This window comes from Mus pahari, chromosome 2 (assembly GCF_900095145.1).
Source record: "Mus pahari chromosome 2, PAHARI_EIJ_v1.1, whole genome shotgun sequence".
NCBI classification, from domain to species: Eukaryota; Metazoa; Chordata; class Mammalia; order Rodentia; family Muridae; genus Mus; species Mus pahari.
In genome coordinates, this window is record NC_034591.1 from 23,529,370 (window position 1) to 23,542,569 (window position 13,200).

Below are 13,200 nucleotides of genomic sequence, written 5' to 3' on the forward strand. Positions count from 1 at the left end.
ATATATATATATATATATATATATATATATATATATATATCCCTCAAAAACAGAGTCAAAAAACAAACTACCTGTTTTTAAAAAGGGGGAAGGGGGAGGGAAATATGGCTGGGACATGAACAAGAGTTCTGAAATGAAAAAAAAAAAAGGGTTATAAAATATCTCAAAACAATGTTCATATTTCTTAGCAATTAACAGCTTTGAGATTTTACCCCAGTCAGAATGACAAAGATCAACAAAGCAATTGACAACAAATGCTGGGTGCAGTGTGATAGAAAGGGAGTCCTTATTCACTGTTGGTGGGATTGCAGACTGGTACAGGCATTATGGAAATCAATGTAGAGAATTCTCAAAAAGGTGAAAATAAATTTACCATGGCCCAGTTCTGCCACTCATTGACAAATGTCCAAAAGACTCAACATCGTACTATACAGATACTTGCTCAGCCACATTCACTGCTGCCCTGTTCATAACAGCTAGGTCACCTTTTCCAAACTCAGATATTCCTGACTACCTCAGCTGCTGACCTTGTTTCCTGTTACTGGAGGAAACAGAAGCAACTATGAAGAAAATTTACCTGCTGCTCTCTTCTACCAAACTTGTCACCGCCCATTCCCTTACTGTGCAGCCTCATCTCTTGGCCCCATGCCTGGCTTGACTTTGCTCTGGCTCAAGTCCACCTTGCTCAGATGCCAGCCCTCGTCTCTGCCCACCGACCCAGGGATGTAGCTGCTGCCATTCTGCCTCCCCTCCAAGGGCTGCATGAAGACATTTCCATCTGCATGAAGACAACTATACACTTTTTTAAATTGTTTTTTATTATCCATACAAAAATGCTCACTTCTATACGAGGACAGGAGGAGAGAGGTCATGTGTTGTTAGGTTCTTCATGCCAATCCTTCCCCAGTCCTGCATCTGGCTTCCTGAGGGAACTCTGCATAGTGAAGGCCCTGGTCTGGGGCACTGGCCACATCCCTTTAAATTGTACCTCTGTGTGGCCTCTGTCAGGCCTGTGGTACTTGTAGAAACTACAGTCCTCTGTCATGACTCTGACATAGTGTGAGACCCAACTTGAAGGCTGATGCCAATACTTCAGTGGGTATTAGAGACTGAGAAAGAACTGCTGGGGAAAAAGAGATGATGCTCAGAGGTATGAAGTCTTGGAGGAGCAGTGCTATGAGCTCATTCTCTGGCTCTTTCTATCTCCATCTGTCTAGCTTGATCTCTCTATGCAATCATTCTGTGTAACTGTCCTGATGAAACCGCTTCCTTCCTTCCCTCTCTGCACTGCTCTCTTTAGTAGCTTACCTTTCCTAACTCTTTTGGCGAGAGTTGGGAAAATCCTTTTCTGTCAAACCTTTTTCTGATTAGTCACTTTGTTTCTCAACTAAACATCCTTTCAAGCATGTCCTTCTACAAACTAACTTTATCGTCATTGTTTAGAATTAAAACTGTACACTAAGGTTGTATCTGTATTCTAGCCAGAGGGATTAAAAGTGTGTGCTAAAGGCTGAGCCACACCACAGCTAGAAAAAGTTTTCTTTTTTGGTAAATAACAGAATCTCAGGGTTCACAGTGTGATCAAATATCCTGCAACATAACTAATTAATGCTGAGAGTGGAAGAAAGTCTTCCCCAGAGAAGCACATGGTAACTGGCTATCCAACACCAAATGATTAACCCTGAAAACATACATATAAGTAACATTATATAGACTGAGTAGGTTGTACACACACATGTACAATTAATCGTAAAACAGTCATGAATTTGAAAGACAACAAGGAGGTATTTGGGAGGATTTGGAGCAAGGAGAGACAGAGAGAGAGAGAGAGAGAGAGAGAGAGAGACAGACAGACAGACAGACAGACAGACAGACAGACAGACAGACAGACACAATCAGGAGTAAGCACAAAGATTAGGAAAAGCAGGTAAGGCTTGGGCTTCGCCAGATACAGGCAGGAGCCTGAGAAAGCACGCTGGCAGGCTCCATTCCTAATCCACCAGGCAACATGGCTTGAGCAAAAGAGTTTGGTTATAAGACTACACATAGCCGGGCGTGGTGGCGCATGCCTTTAATCCCAGCACTCAGGAGGCAGAGGCAGGCGAATTTCTGAGTTCAAGGCCAGCCTAGTCTACAAAGTGAGTTCCAGTACAGCCAGGGCTACACAGAGAAACCCTGTCTCGAAAAAACATACATACATACATACATACATACATACATACATACATACATACATAAAAGACTACACAAACGGGAGTGAAGGCTACTGAGAGAGTGGCATACTGAGTCTCTGTTGAAGGACTGTGGAAACTGGAGGATGACAAGAAAAGAGTTGAAGAAACAGGAGGATTAGCTAAGAGTGTGGATGCCTGAGTATGAGATGTGCAAGCATCAGATCACTGTAGAGAAAAAGGCCAAGACATTACAGACAGACAGAACACCAGAACAGAAGGCCAAGATGTGTCCCAAAATTGGAAAGGTTATAGCACGCATAGAAAAATCACAGATCAGAAAGAGCCATCAGAAAAGAGAGTTCTAGGGAACAAGAAGCTACTATGACAGGAGACGCTGGGATAACCTGGTAGCCGAAATGGCAGGACTACAGAGATCAAAGCGCTGGAGAGGAGAAGAGGAATAAGTAGGACCCCCAGAAAAAGGATAGCATGTAGAAAAGAGTTCAACTGTGCTACATAACATACCACCCTCCCCGAGAACAAAGCTAAGCTGTGAGAAGACAGTCACCACACAAAGGGGCTGGGGATACAACAGCTGCTCTCTCACTGAAGAGAGCAGAAAGAGGAGACTGGGGGTGCAGGAGTCAAACGGGGATTGATGTTCAGATATAAGCAGCACATGGAAAGTTACAGGGGCTAGGGAACATGAAAGTCCCATCAGAAATAAGACACTTTGAAACGCAGACTCAAGAGTCCAAACACTGGACTCATCTGTTGTCACCTGTCACAGGGAATGAGGGCTAAGTACATCCTTGAGCCTCCAGGCAGCATTCGAAGGATGCTATGGGGGGAACAGGAGGAGTCAAGTTCTGCCAGGATTGCATGGAATTCAGATCTCTGTGTAGAACTCTGTGGGTCCCTCTTACTCTTATGTGTTTGGACACTAAGCCTTTTTCATATTCATTCATATATTCATATTCTTTCTCTCTCTCTCTCTCTCTCTCTCTCTCTCTCTCTCTCTCTCTCTCTCTNAAGCCTTTTTCATATTCATTCATATATTCATATTCTCTCTCTCTCTCTCTCTCTCTCTCTCTCTCTCTCTCTCTCTCTCTCTCTCTTTCCTTCTTCTCCATCAGTCAACTAGTGTATCCTCTTGAGATAGTCTTAATTCATCTGCACCACATCTAATGTAAAACCATGGTTGGGCTTTATAAAGTGGACAGGCTGAGGACAGGATGGCTTCCTCAGGGCACTGACCCTGTACCCAAGCACAGCTTTGCTATTTCATCCGCACAGCTTGTGAAAGAGAGCAAAACCACTCAACAGTTTACACAGCAGCACAGTCAAGTCATCAGAGAACACTGGAGAAGCCACAGTTAGGCACTCCGTGGTTCAGTTACACTAATGCATTTAAAAAGACATGGGAAGTCCATGCAAGTACAGAGTGCTGGCTACAACACGCCATGCTACCTTCAAGGTGAAAAAAGTGCTAGCACCACAGCAAAGTCCTTCTTAGCAACAGGCAATCATAGGGTCTCCCTAGAGCACTGCAAGGATGCACTGGAGAAAACACATACCCCAAAGCTGCACATAACAATACCCCACAGCTCACACACTGATGCACCATTAGTAAAAGGCCACCATCAATTCCACACAGCAGCAGCAAGGGCATATTTTTAGAGTCTGATGTTCTTGCTACTCTATAATTCTTCCCAGAGCAAGGGTAAAACATACTTTGGCTTTATAATTTAAAATATAAAAGAATTGCAACAACAAAATGCATTTAACATTATACCATATTTAATAAAATCCATAAGGGTTAGGCTTACCTTACTAAAGGCCTACTTCTACTTTTTCCTAAAATTAGCACATCATTGTGGTAGGAGATTGCTCAGTGGTTAAAAGCACTGCTTGCTCTTCTAGAGGACCCAGGTTTGATTTTTAGCACCCAAATAATGGTTCACACCATCTTTAGTTCCAAGGGATCAATGCCTTCTTCTGTCATCTATGTACTATATGTACAGGGTGCACAGATACACATGCAGGCAAAATACCCATATATAAAATAAATATTTTTTTTAAGGTTTAAAATAGCAAATCATAAAATGTTCTTTTCTCCTTGCTTCTTCCACTCTATGAATGTTAGCCAATAAGCTATAGCAGCTTACAATTCTTAATACAGTCAAATGTCAACTTGGTCCTAGAATCATTTATATAATAAATAATTTCAGCCTACTAGTTTCCATCTGAAATAGTCCGCAGTGGCCAATCATGGCAACACACTATTAAGGCATTTCCCTAAAATAATTTTAAAGGCGACTTGCCAACTAGAACAGATACCATCACCATTGGACTAACCCGAGACTGATATAAAAATCCCCTGAGCCAACAGTGTCCCTGAGGGTCGCCTAAGGAAGACTACTCTTTCCTGTGACTCTCAGCAGGAAGACAACAGCCAGGCCCCAGTCAGTGGGTAAGGTGCAGACCTTTTAACTGCAGACAACCAAGTCTGCTGGGGAGCTAGCCCTCTGGCCCTGACCCACCCACCTCCCTCTAATTTTCACAGGCTCCCTGTGTCAGGAAGGTCCTTTGTCACTTGTAAGCCTCAGAGAGGGTTATATTTCCATTCTTCAATTATCTGTCTCTGTTGAATTAAACAAGTTTTCTACCTCATCTAACTATGTAACATACATACCATGGAGTCTCCTCTGGAGTGCTTCTTCTTCTAGAGTAATCATATAAATTTGTTCATCCAGGTCTTCAAGAATCTAAATTGAAAAATAAACTACTCAATAATGCAGTATGACACACTCACGTTTATGACACCTCAGGCTCTGCAATCTATCATTTTTAGGCCCATGTATTGACTCAAATAACTAAGACCGTAAAATTAAATTTTAATTTATGAAAATTTTAGTATATTTTACATACTTTATCTTTAATATACTTATATTTTTCTATTTTAGTATTAACCAAATACTTTACAACTTGATATAACATGCATCTAAGTTGGATATTTTAAGGCTTAAGGGGTGACACTTTGTAGCATTCTCAGGGACTACGGCAGCATGAATTTTAAACAGAGAGACACACACAGCAAATACAGCTTTATACACAAGCTATCATTTTAGAGATAAGAGGAAGAGACCATCTAGTATATGTGTCTCCCTTGTGTTGTTTTTTACCTACTTTCTAAATCAAAACTCTGTGAGGCGGAGGCTGGAGAGATGGCTCAGTAATTATGAGCATGAGATGCTCTTTCAGAGGGCCTGGCCTGGGTTGGATTCTCATCAGGCACAAGCCAACTCGCAACCATATGTAGACTATCTAGAATACACAGTAGAACCCTATCTTAAAATTAAAACAAAAAAATCAAAAACCCCATAAAAACTCCATAGATACACAGGACATCTGTTTTGTTTTGTTTTTAAACTAGATATAGTAAGTACTTTCATGAGTATGGGAAGCTCAGATCATAAAATCCATTCGAGACAAAGCCCTAGAGAAGTAGTGTGTTTACAAACACTCAACTGCAGGGAGATAAGCACTCATCATTCACCAACTGGTGGGATAGTGTCTTCACTATCTCAAAACTGGCAAAACCTAAAACTTCTATTCAGCTCTGGCCTTGTTAACCTGCTGTTCTAAGAAAATACTCTTGTCTTCCTGGCTCTAAAGGAAGTATGAAAGCTGATAGCAAGCAGTACTCCCTCTCGCTCAAGCTCAAGCTACTGATTCCAGCAAAGCAATAAAAAGGGGAGAGTTTTTGGAGAAAAGTAAGGATGGTATAACTGCTTCTGTGCACCTGCCCACCTGACAAGTTGCTCTAAAATTATGTGATTCCCATCTGAAAACATTCATAAAACAATCCACTGATTTCCAATCCTTTCACAAGTTTCTATGGTCCCTTCAGCCTGACACTAAGCTTCTACCAAATAGATGTGCCACTAGATCCATACTGGGAGTAATAAAACAATAAAAATAAAATAAATAAGAAAAAGTAGATAATAAACAAAGGCACAGAATACCCATCACATGAGAGGACAGGGAAGGAAACCTCTCAAGAGACCTTACCAAGGCTAAGAAGAAGCATCCTATGCTAGAAAGCATGAGGTCATCAGCAGACATGATCTATGATGAGGTCAACTGGATAACTAACAGAGAATAACCCAAGGCTGTTACTCTTAGGGGTAGGGACAAGTACTCTCTGTTGTTCCCTATCACTTTCCACTGTTTGAATTTAAATTGATCGTGTTCCCTGTTCTAAAGCCTAACAGTTTAAGGATTTTCCTTTTAGAGTATAAATGATTGATAATGCTAACCTTAGCTGAATGGCAACAGGATGTCATGTGCCTCTGAGTACCCCAGCATCTTCACCACTTCCTAGCCTAAGAAGCAAAAACTTCATGGAGAAACTCCAAGTGCCTTCAGGATCTTGGCTCATTCATATTGTAGACTAACAGGATCTCAGACATGGGCACCCATGGAGATAGCAACCAAGATAAGAATTCCACACAGTAACTTTGAGATTAACATAAATGTCAAAACTGGGGCTTAAATAAAATGTTAGCAAAGATCACAAGGAAAAAGTCTTCCAACTGGGGAGACAGAATACTCACGCAAGGTTTCTGATGGCTATAATACCACATCTGATTGACAGCCAAAACTTAAGAGGAGAACAGGCACTTCAGGCAGAGAAAGCCATGTGCCAACACAGAGGTAGAGAGGAGACAAATTCGTGTGGAGGAAATTTCTAGTCTTGAACTCATAAAGGACTAGAAGACAGTGGTCTGAAGCCTGGGTTCTAGGTTCAGACTTATGTTTACTTGGCTCTGTGACCAGCTACTCGGCCTCCCTGGACTACGTTCCTAGAAAATCAGACTACCATCCCTCAACACATGGCTTATCGTCAAGACGAAATGAAACTGAGTGTCACATATAGCACTTAGAACCAGCACGGGGCAGATGAATTCAGTAACAAGCCACTGTCACTGGATGTTAGGAAAAAGAGTAAAAGACAACTAAAGCTGTGGAAGTGCTGTTAATAAGGCTGTATGGGGCAGGTGACTCAGGAGCACTTTGCTTTACAAATGACGAGTGGAGCTGGCAGTGCTGAGCTAAGTCAACAGCACTTGGTAGACTGTAAGTAGCTTCCTTATCTTCTCACTACCATCTGTAGAAGAGGTGCAGATGACAGAGAAGGTCCGGAGCACAGGGCAAAGCAATAACAAAATCTTAGACCAAGAATGGGAATTGAAAACTTGTCTACAGAAAGAAGAAAAAAAACGAGAAGTAGGAAAAAACTAAATAAATTCAGTATTACAAAACCTCTTTTAGAAGGAACTAAATGAGAGAATGTAACTTTCAAAATCAAATAAGAGTTTACCAAAAGATCATCTATCATAATATTGCCTCAGTATGTTCCCATTTAATGAAATCATCACAAAGGGAGGACAGACACACAGCCAAAATGGCTCAGCAGGTATTTCTGGTCAGGTACAAGCCACTAACACCAGTAATTGTGGAGAAGGCGCACAATGGTGACCACAGTGGTGTCTGAACATCCCTCTAGGAGCCTACTGGAGGCTGCAGCATGTGAGCAGCAGTGCAGACAAGAGCAAGCCCGAAAGAGACAGACAGCTTCAAACTGTTCTGACAGTCTGTGAAGGAGCAGAAATGGGGGGCAGCTTGTGACGCTTGGAAACCCTAAATATGTAGATAGCTGAGACTGAGTGTGTAGGCAGTGGGGATTCAGGGAAGCAACTTAAAGGACAGGTTGTCTAGGGGTAGCTAAGAAGCTATTATCTGTAAAATAGTTCAAAGACCAAAAAACAGGAACAGATATTACTGTCCACTAAAAGTCATTTTAAAATAAATAAATAACATTTCTGAGAGGTAAAATATAATTCAAACACAATGTAAACATATTTTCAATAACTGGTCTATAAATTGAAGCATAAATATGGGCAATTTTGGTTTTGTTCCTGTTTTATGTGTGTTTAGAGAATCTGGTCGATTTATTCGTTTTAGCTGTAGACAGCTCTCACTCTGTGTCCCAAATAGTCATGAACTCACCATCCCCAAGCCTCTCCTATTGTAGAATCAGAGGCATCCACAACCTGGTCAGCTATGTGATCACCTTTGAAACAGATGCTCTCGCCGTTGGACGCAGGGTGGTGAACACACAAATACTTACAGATGCCTGAAAAATCTTGAGATTTTCTAGACAAACTTTACTTAAATGCATGTGCTTAGTACTTTAAAAAGGAAAAAATGGACTTTCTTTCCAAGATTTAAAAACTTAATTTAAAAAATTAAAATATGAATGATAAACTAACAAAAACACTGTCCTCAGCTTTTTAAATATTTTTACATAAACAAAAATATAAGCATAAGTATTTAGCAAACACAAATAAAATACTTACCGCTGGTTTCACCAGCAACTGACCCATGACTGTGAACATACGGGACAGGCCGACTGGAGTACACACTGTAGAAATGAGGTGACAGGTAAGAAAGAGGTCCTCAGCATGCAGAAAGACAGGCGATGCAGCCTAAGGAGCATCTTAGGTACACTCTCATCGTGAGCTTAGCTTTCTGCAGGAGCATCTTAGGTGCACTCTCATCGTGAGCTTAGCTTTCTGCAGGAGCATCTTAGGTGCACTCTCATCGTGAGCTTAGCTTTCTGCAGGAGCATCTTAGGTGCACTCTCATCGTGAGCTTAGCTTTCTGCAGGAGCATCTTAGGTGCACTCTCATCGGGAGCTTAGCTTTCTGCAGGAGCATCTTAGGTGTACTCTCATCGTGAGCTTAGCTTTCTCCAGGTACTCTGTCGGGAGGCCCTTCACCTCCCTCATGGAGTGACTCAGGCAGTGTGAGGGCAAGCATATCACAGGGAAAGTGAGAACAAACAGTGGTTATAATGGTCAAGACCCTAGAGGATGAACACTCTCTGCTTAAAACAAGCTAAACAGACCCAGAAAACGCACACAGACCATTTCACCTGCAAAGACTGAGAGCCCAAAGAGAGTATCTAATAGTGAAGCTACAGTCACAAGTCCTTTGAACTGTTTGACAACTTAACTATCCCTGAGATAGAGTGTGGCGTCTTCAGTAAAACCAAACGGATTTTAAAATAAAGACTACAAATTCATCAAGTAGAATTGTATTCTTGCCATTTAAAGTAATCTAGTGTTAATATTTGGACTAGAAGTAGATGTAAAGAATGTGTACATGGTGGAGACATGGAGGGAGGGGGACATGGGATACTGTTAAGAGTTCTGTGGTGCGTGTGTATGTGTGTGTGTGTGTGTGTGTCTTCAACCCAGTGCAAAAGGCTTTCCTTAGTGAACAAAGTATAATTATTTCACAGTTCTGCTTAATAAAATCTATCTAGAACAATAAAAAAAAGGTCAACTCAAAAAACAGCCCCCATCATTAAGGAGTTTCAATTGGGAAACTAGCACAGTTTTCCAGGGTCCAGGACAAGTTCACTTTCCTGTCAGTGTCACACTGAAGAGTACTTACAGAGGAGCAGCAAGCATCCCATCAGTGAAATGCAAGAATACAAATAGGGCAAGTAGAATTCCCAGAGATCTAGAAAAATATCAGCACATTTTAGTAAGTTAAAGTGTGGCACGTTAAAATACTCTGTTTTATCTTAATAAGTAGTAACATATAATAAACATTGTAATTGCCTACTTAAGTATATTAAGCAGTCTAGCTTCTAAATTGTAGAATAAAAAGATCTAAAGTAAGAAAATAATAAATAACCCTTTTGAGAAATCTGTTTCAAAGGGAGAAAATGCTCCATGAAATCTTAAGAACAAAAAACAATCAAAAATATATAGAAAACTGTACAGTATGTTGAACAAATGAATAATATTCAGTGCTTTAAGTATCTCTAAAGACATCTAAATTCTGTAAGTTAACAGAAAGTTAATCACACAAGGATTTGTTTTAAAGTGTATAAAACATGCTGGGCATGGAGGTAAACACATTTAATCCCAGCTTCCAAAGGCAAAGGCAGGCCGATCTCCTTTGAGTTTGAAGCCGGCCTGGTCTACAAAGCAAGTTACAGGACAGCCAAAGCTGTTATATCAAGAAATCTTGTCTCAAACAAAACAAAACAGATATAACTATATCCCAAACTCAGATGCCCATCATAGGAACTAGCTAAAACAATAATCAGGTACCATATAAAGACTCCATACTGGCAGCATCACTGTCAATCAGGGCAGAAGCCACCCACACGATCCCAAGAATCAGCAACGCAAGAAGCAGCAGCATGACCAGAGTTTCCAAAACGCGGGCTCGGATTCCCTTAAAACACAACAGTAACAGCATTTTAATACTTTACATCATCTCATGAACAACCAGGCTTTACTTGAAAGCATAAAACTGTCTATTGGGAAGGGAGAAAATGTATATTCGTGCTTAACAACTTTATATTATGTTTTTATATAAATCTATGTTGATTTGGAAAAAGTACTAAATATTTATGGTTTATGTTTAGAGTGACTTTCTTAAATTATATTTTTGAAAAAATATTAAATTTAAAATAAAGCACACACAAAAGAAAATCAATCATTCCAGTATTTTTCAGAAACATTTTTAACTATTACTTTCCTGGTAGTTCCCAGAAGACTACATTTATGGATTTCCATCTGTGGTTCTAATCAAGGAATGACAGGCTGTTTGACACTGGGGACACTGGGCTAGGATACTGACACCTAGGAATACTGACATCTAGGATCAGGAAGGGCACCTAGCAGCCTCTGGAGTCCTCTAGTGGCCAAGGGGAGAACAGCTTGCGGAACAGCAATACTAAGAACTCTAGTTCTTAGTACACCAATTGCATTCGTTTTTTTCATATAAAATAAGAATGCTGCCAGTTATGGGGCTTGACTATAATACAAAACTCATGAATATTTTTAACACAAAACAGATTCTGACCTTGAAAAGAATGAAAGACCAGACCTGTCAACTTGGAGGCAGTTTGTTTCTGTAAGTTCAAAGATTTACATCCCTGCTTTATGCCTCTGACTTCTAACAACAAACTTATAAGTGCACCTTTTTTCTCAGGATTCTGGAATTTGTGCATCTCATACTGAGAATGGTTTAAAGATCTAATGGTTTAAAGATCCAGACACTCCGGGCAGCAGTGGCGCACCCCTTTCATCCCAGCACTTGGGAGGTAGAGGCAGGTGGATTTCTGAGTTCAAAGCCAGCCTGATCTACAGAGTAAGTTCCAGGACAGCCAGGGCTACACACAGAAACCCTGCCTCGGAAAAAAAAAAAATTAAAAAGCAAAAATAAAAAAATAAATAAATAAATAAACAAAGATCCAGGCACATCAAAAGTTAGCTGATCTTAGCAAACACCTGAGGGACAGGCACAGGGAAAACTGACATCACATCTCCATAATCCTGAACACAATACAAAGAAGAAATGCCCCAGCTCAGTGTGCTGCTACAAGAGTACAGAGTCTTCTCCCTACCTACTCTTAAACAGTGTCGCCATTCACTGCAGGCTTTACACACTTGCTCAGATGTGTCACCACTCCTAGTGTGCCTGGCAAAGAGGCCATTGAAGCAAAAGGACTGAGGTTCATATGTTAACACAAGAGCTCTAATAAAGTAGTTATTTCAAGAAAGGATACATCGAAAGATAAGGTGAGAATGATTGCCAATGACTACAATGCCAGCACTCAGAAACCTGAAGCAGGAATGATCAGATTCCCTAAAAAAAAACACAGCTCAACACCAAAATGGGATATATGACAAGTTCGAGGCCATCCTGAGTTATACAGTGAGATTCTGTATTGAAAAAATTGAATTTGGGTTTCCATCTGCACCCAGAATTGATCCTGAGCCACAGCTCTCCATACCCAAATACTGCCAGGAAACACCTGGCCTCCCAGGAGTGCAGACAAGTTTGTGAGCACAAGAGGGACAAACCACAGTCAGAGACAGCAAAACCAGCAATAACTACATGGGGAGAGGCAAGGGCAAGAACATAAGCAACAGAAACCAAAGCTACTTGGCATCATCACCACCACAGTGAGCCCTGGATACTCCAACAAACCAGAAAAGCAAGAATCTGATTTATAATCATATCTCATGATGGTGATAGAGGACTTTAAGCAGGACATAAATAACTCCCTTAAAGAAATACAGGAGAACACAGGTAAACAGGTAGAAGCCCTTAAAGAGGAAACACAAAAATCCCTTAAGGAATTACAGGAAAACACAACCAAACAGGTGAAGAAATTTAACAAAATCATCCAGGATCTAAAAATGGAAATAGAAATAATAAAGAAATCACAAAGGGAGAGAACCCTGGAGATAGAAAACCTAGGAAAGAGACCAGGAGGCACCAAGAGAATACAAGAAATAGAGGAGAGAATCTCAGATGCAGAAGATACTCAGCAAAACTCTCAATTACTACAGATGGAGAAACGAAGATATTCCATGACAAAAACAAATTTACACAATATCTTTCCATAAATCCAGCACTACAAAGGCTAATAAATGGAAAACTCTAACACGGGGAGGGAAACTACACCCAAGAAAAAGCAAGAAATCTTCTTTCAATAAACCCAAAAGAAGATATCCACACAAACATAAAAATATCATTAAAAAAATAACAGAAAGCAACTATCACAACTCCTTAATATCTCTTAACATCACTGATTCAATTCTCAAATAAAAAGACATAGACTAACAGACTGGCTACATAAACAGGACCCAGAATTTTGCTGCATACAGGAAACGCACCTCAATGACAAAGGCAGATACTACCTCAGAGTAAAGGGCTGGAAAACAATTTTCCAAGCAAATGGTCCCAACAAACAAGCTGGAGTAGCCATTCTAATATGGAATAAAATCAACTTTCAACTTAAAGTTATCAAAAAGGATAAGGAAGGACACTTCATACTCATCAAAGGAAAAATTTCAATTTTTCCAATAAGAAGTCTCAATTCTGAACATCCATGCTCCAAATGCAAGGGTACTACCCACATTCAT

General features: G+C 40.4%; 1 protein-coding gene across 4 annotated transcripts in view; it reads right to left on the reverse strand.

The window, feature by feature from the left end:
- The window catches only part of Lmbr1 (limb development membrane protein 1), a 126,750-nt gene that overhangs the window by 50,443 nt on the left and 63,107 nt on the right, over positions 1–13,200 (reverse strand). For 3 of the 4 annotated variants that reach the window (XM_021190339.2, XM_021190340.1, XM_029535213.1), the window contains 4 exons: positions 10,369–10,495; positions 9,701–9,769; positions 8,600–8,664; positions 4,870–4,942 (listed from right to left, as the gene is read on the reverse strand). In XM_021190339.2, coding sequence (XP_021045998.1) covers positions 4,870–4,942; positions 8,600–8,664; positions 9,701–9,769; positions 10,369–10,495 — 334 coding nt within the window. The remainder of the gene's footprint in view (positions 1–4,869; positions 4,943–8,599; positions 8,665–9,700; positions 9,770–10,368; positions 10,496–13,200) is intronic. The other variant, XM_029535212.1, reaches the window with a different exon arrangement.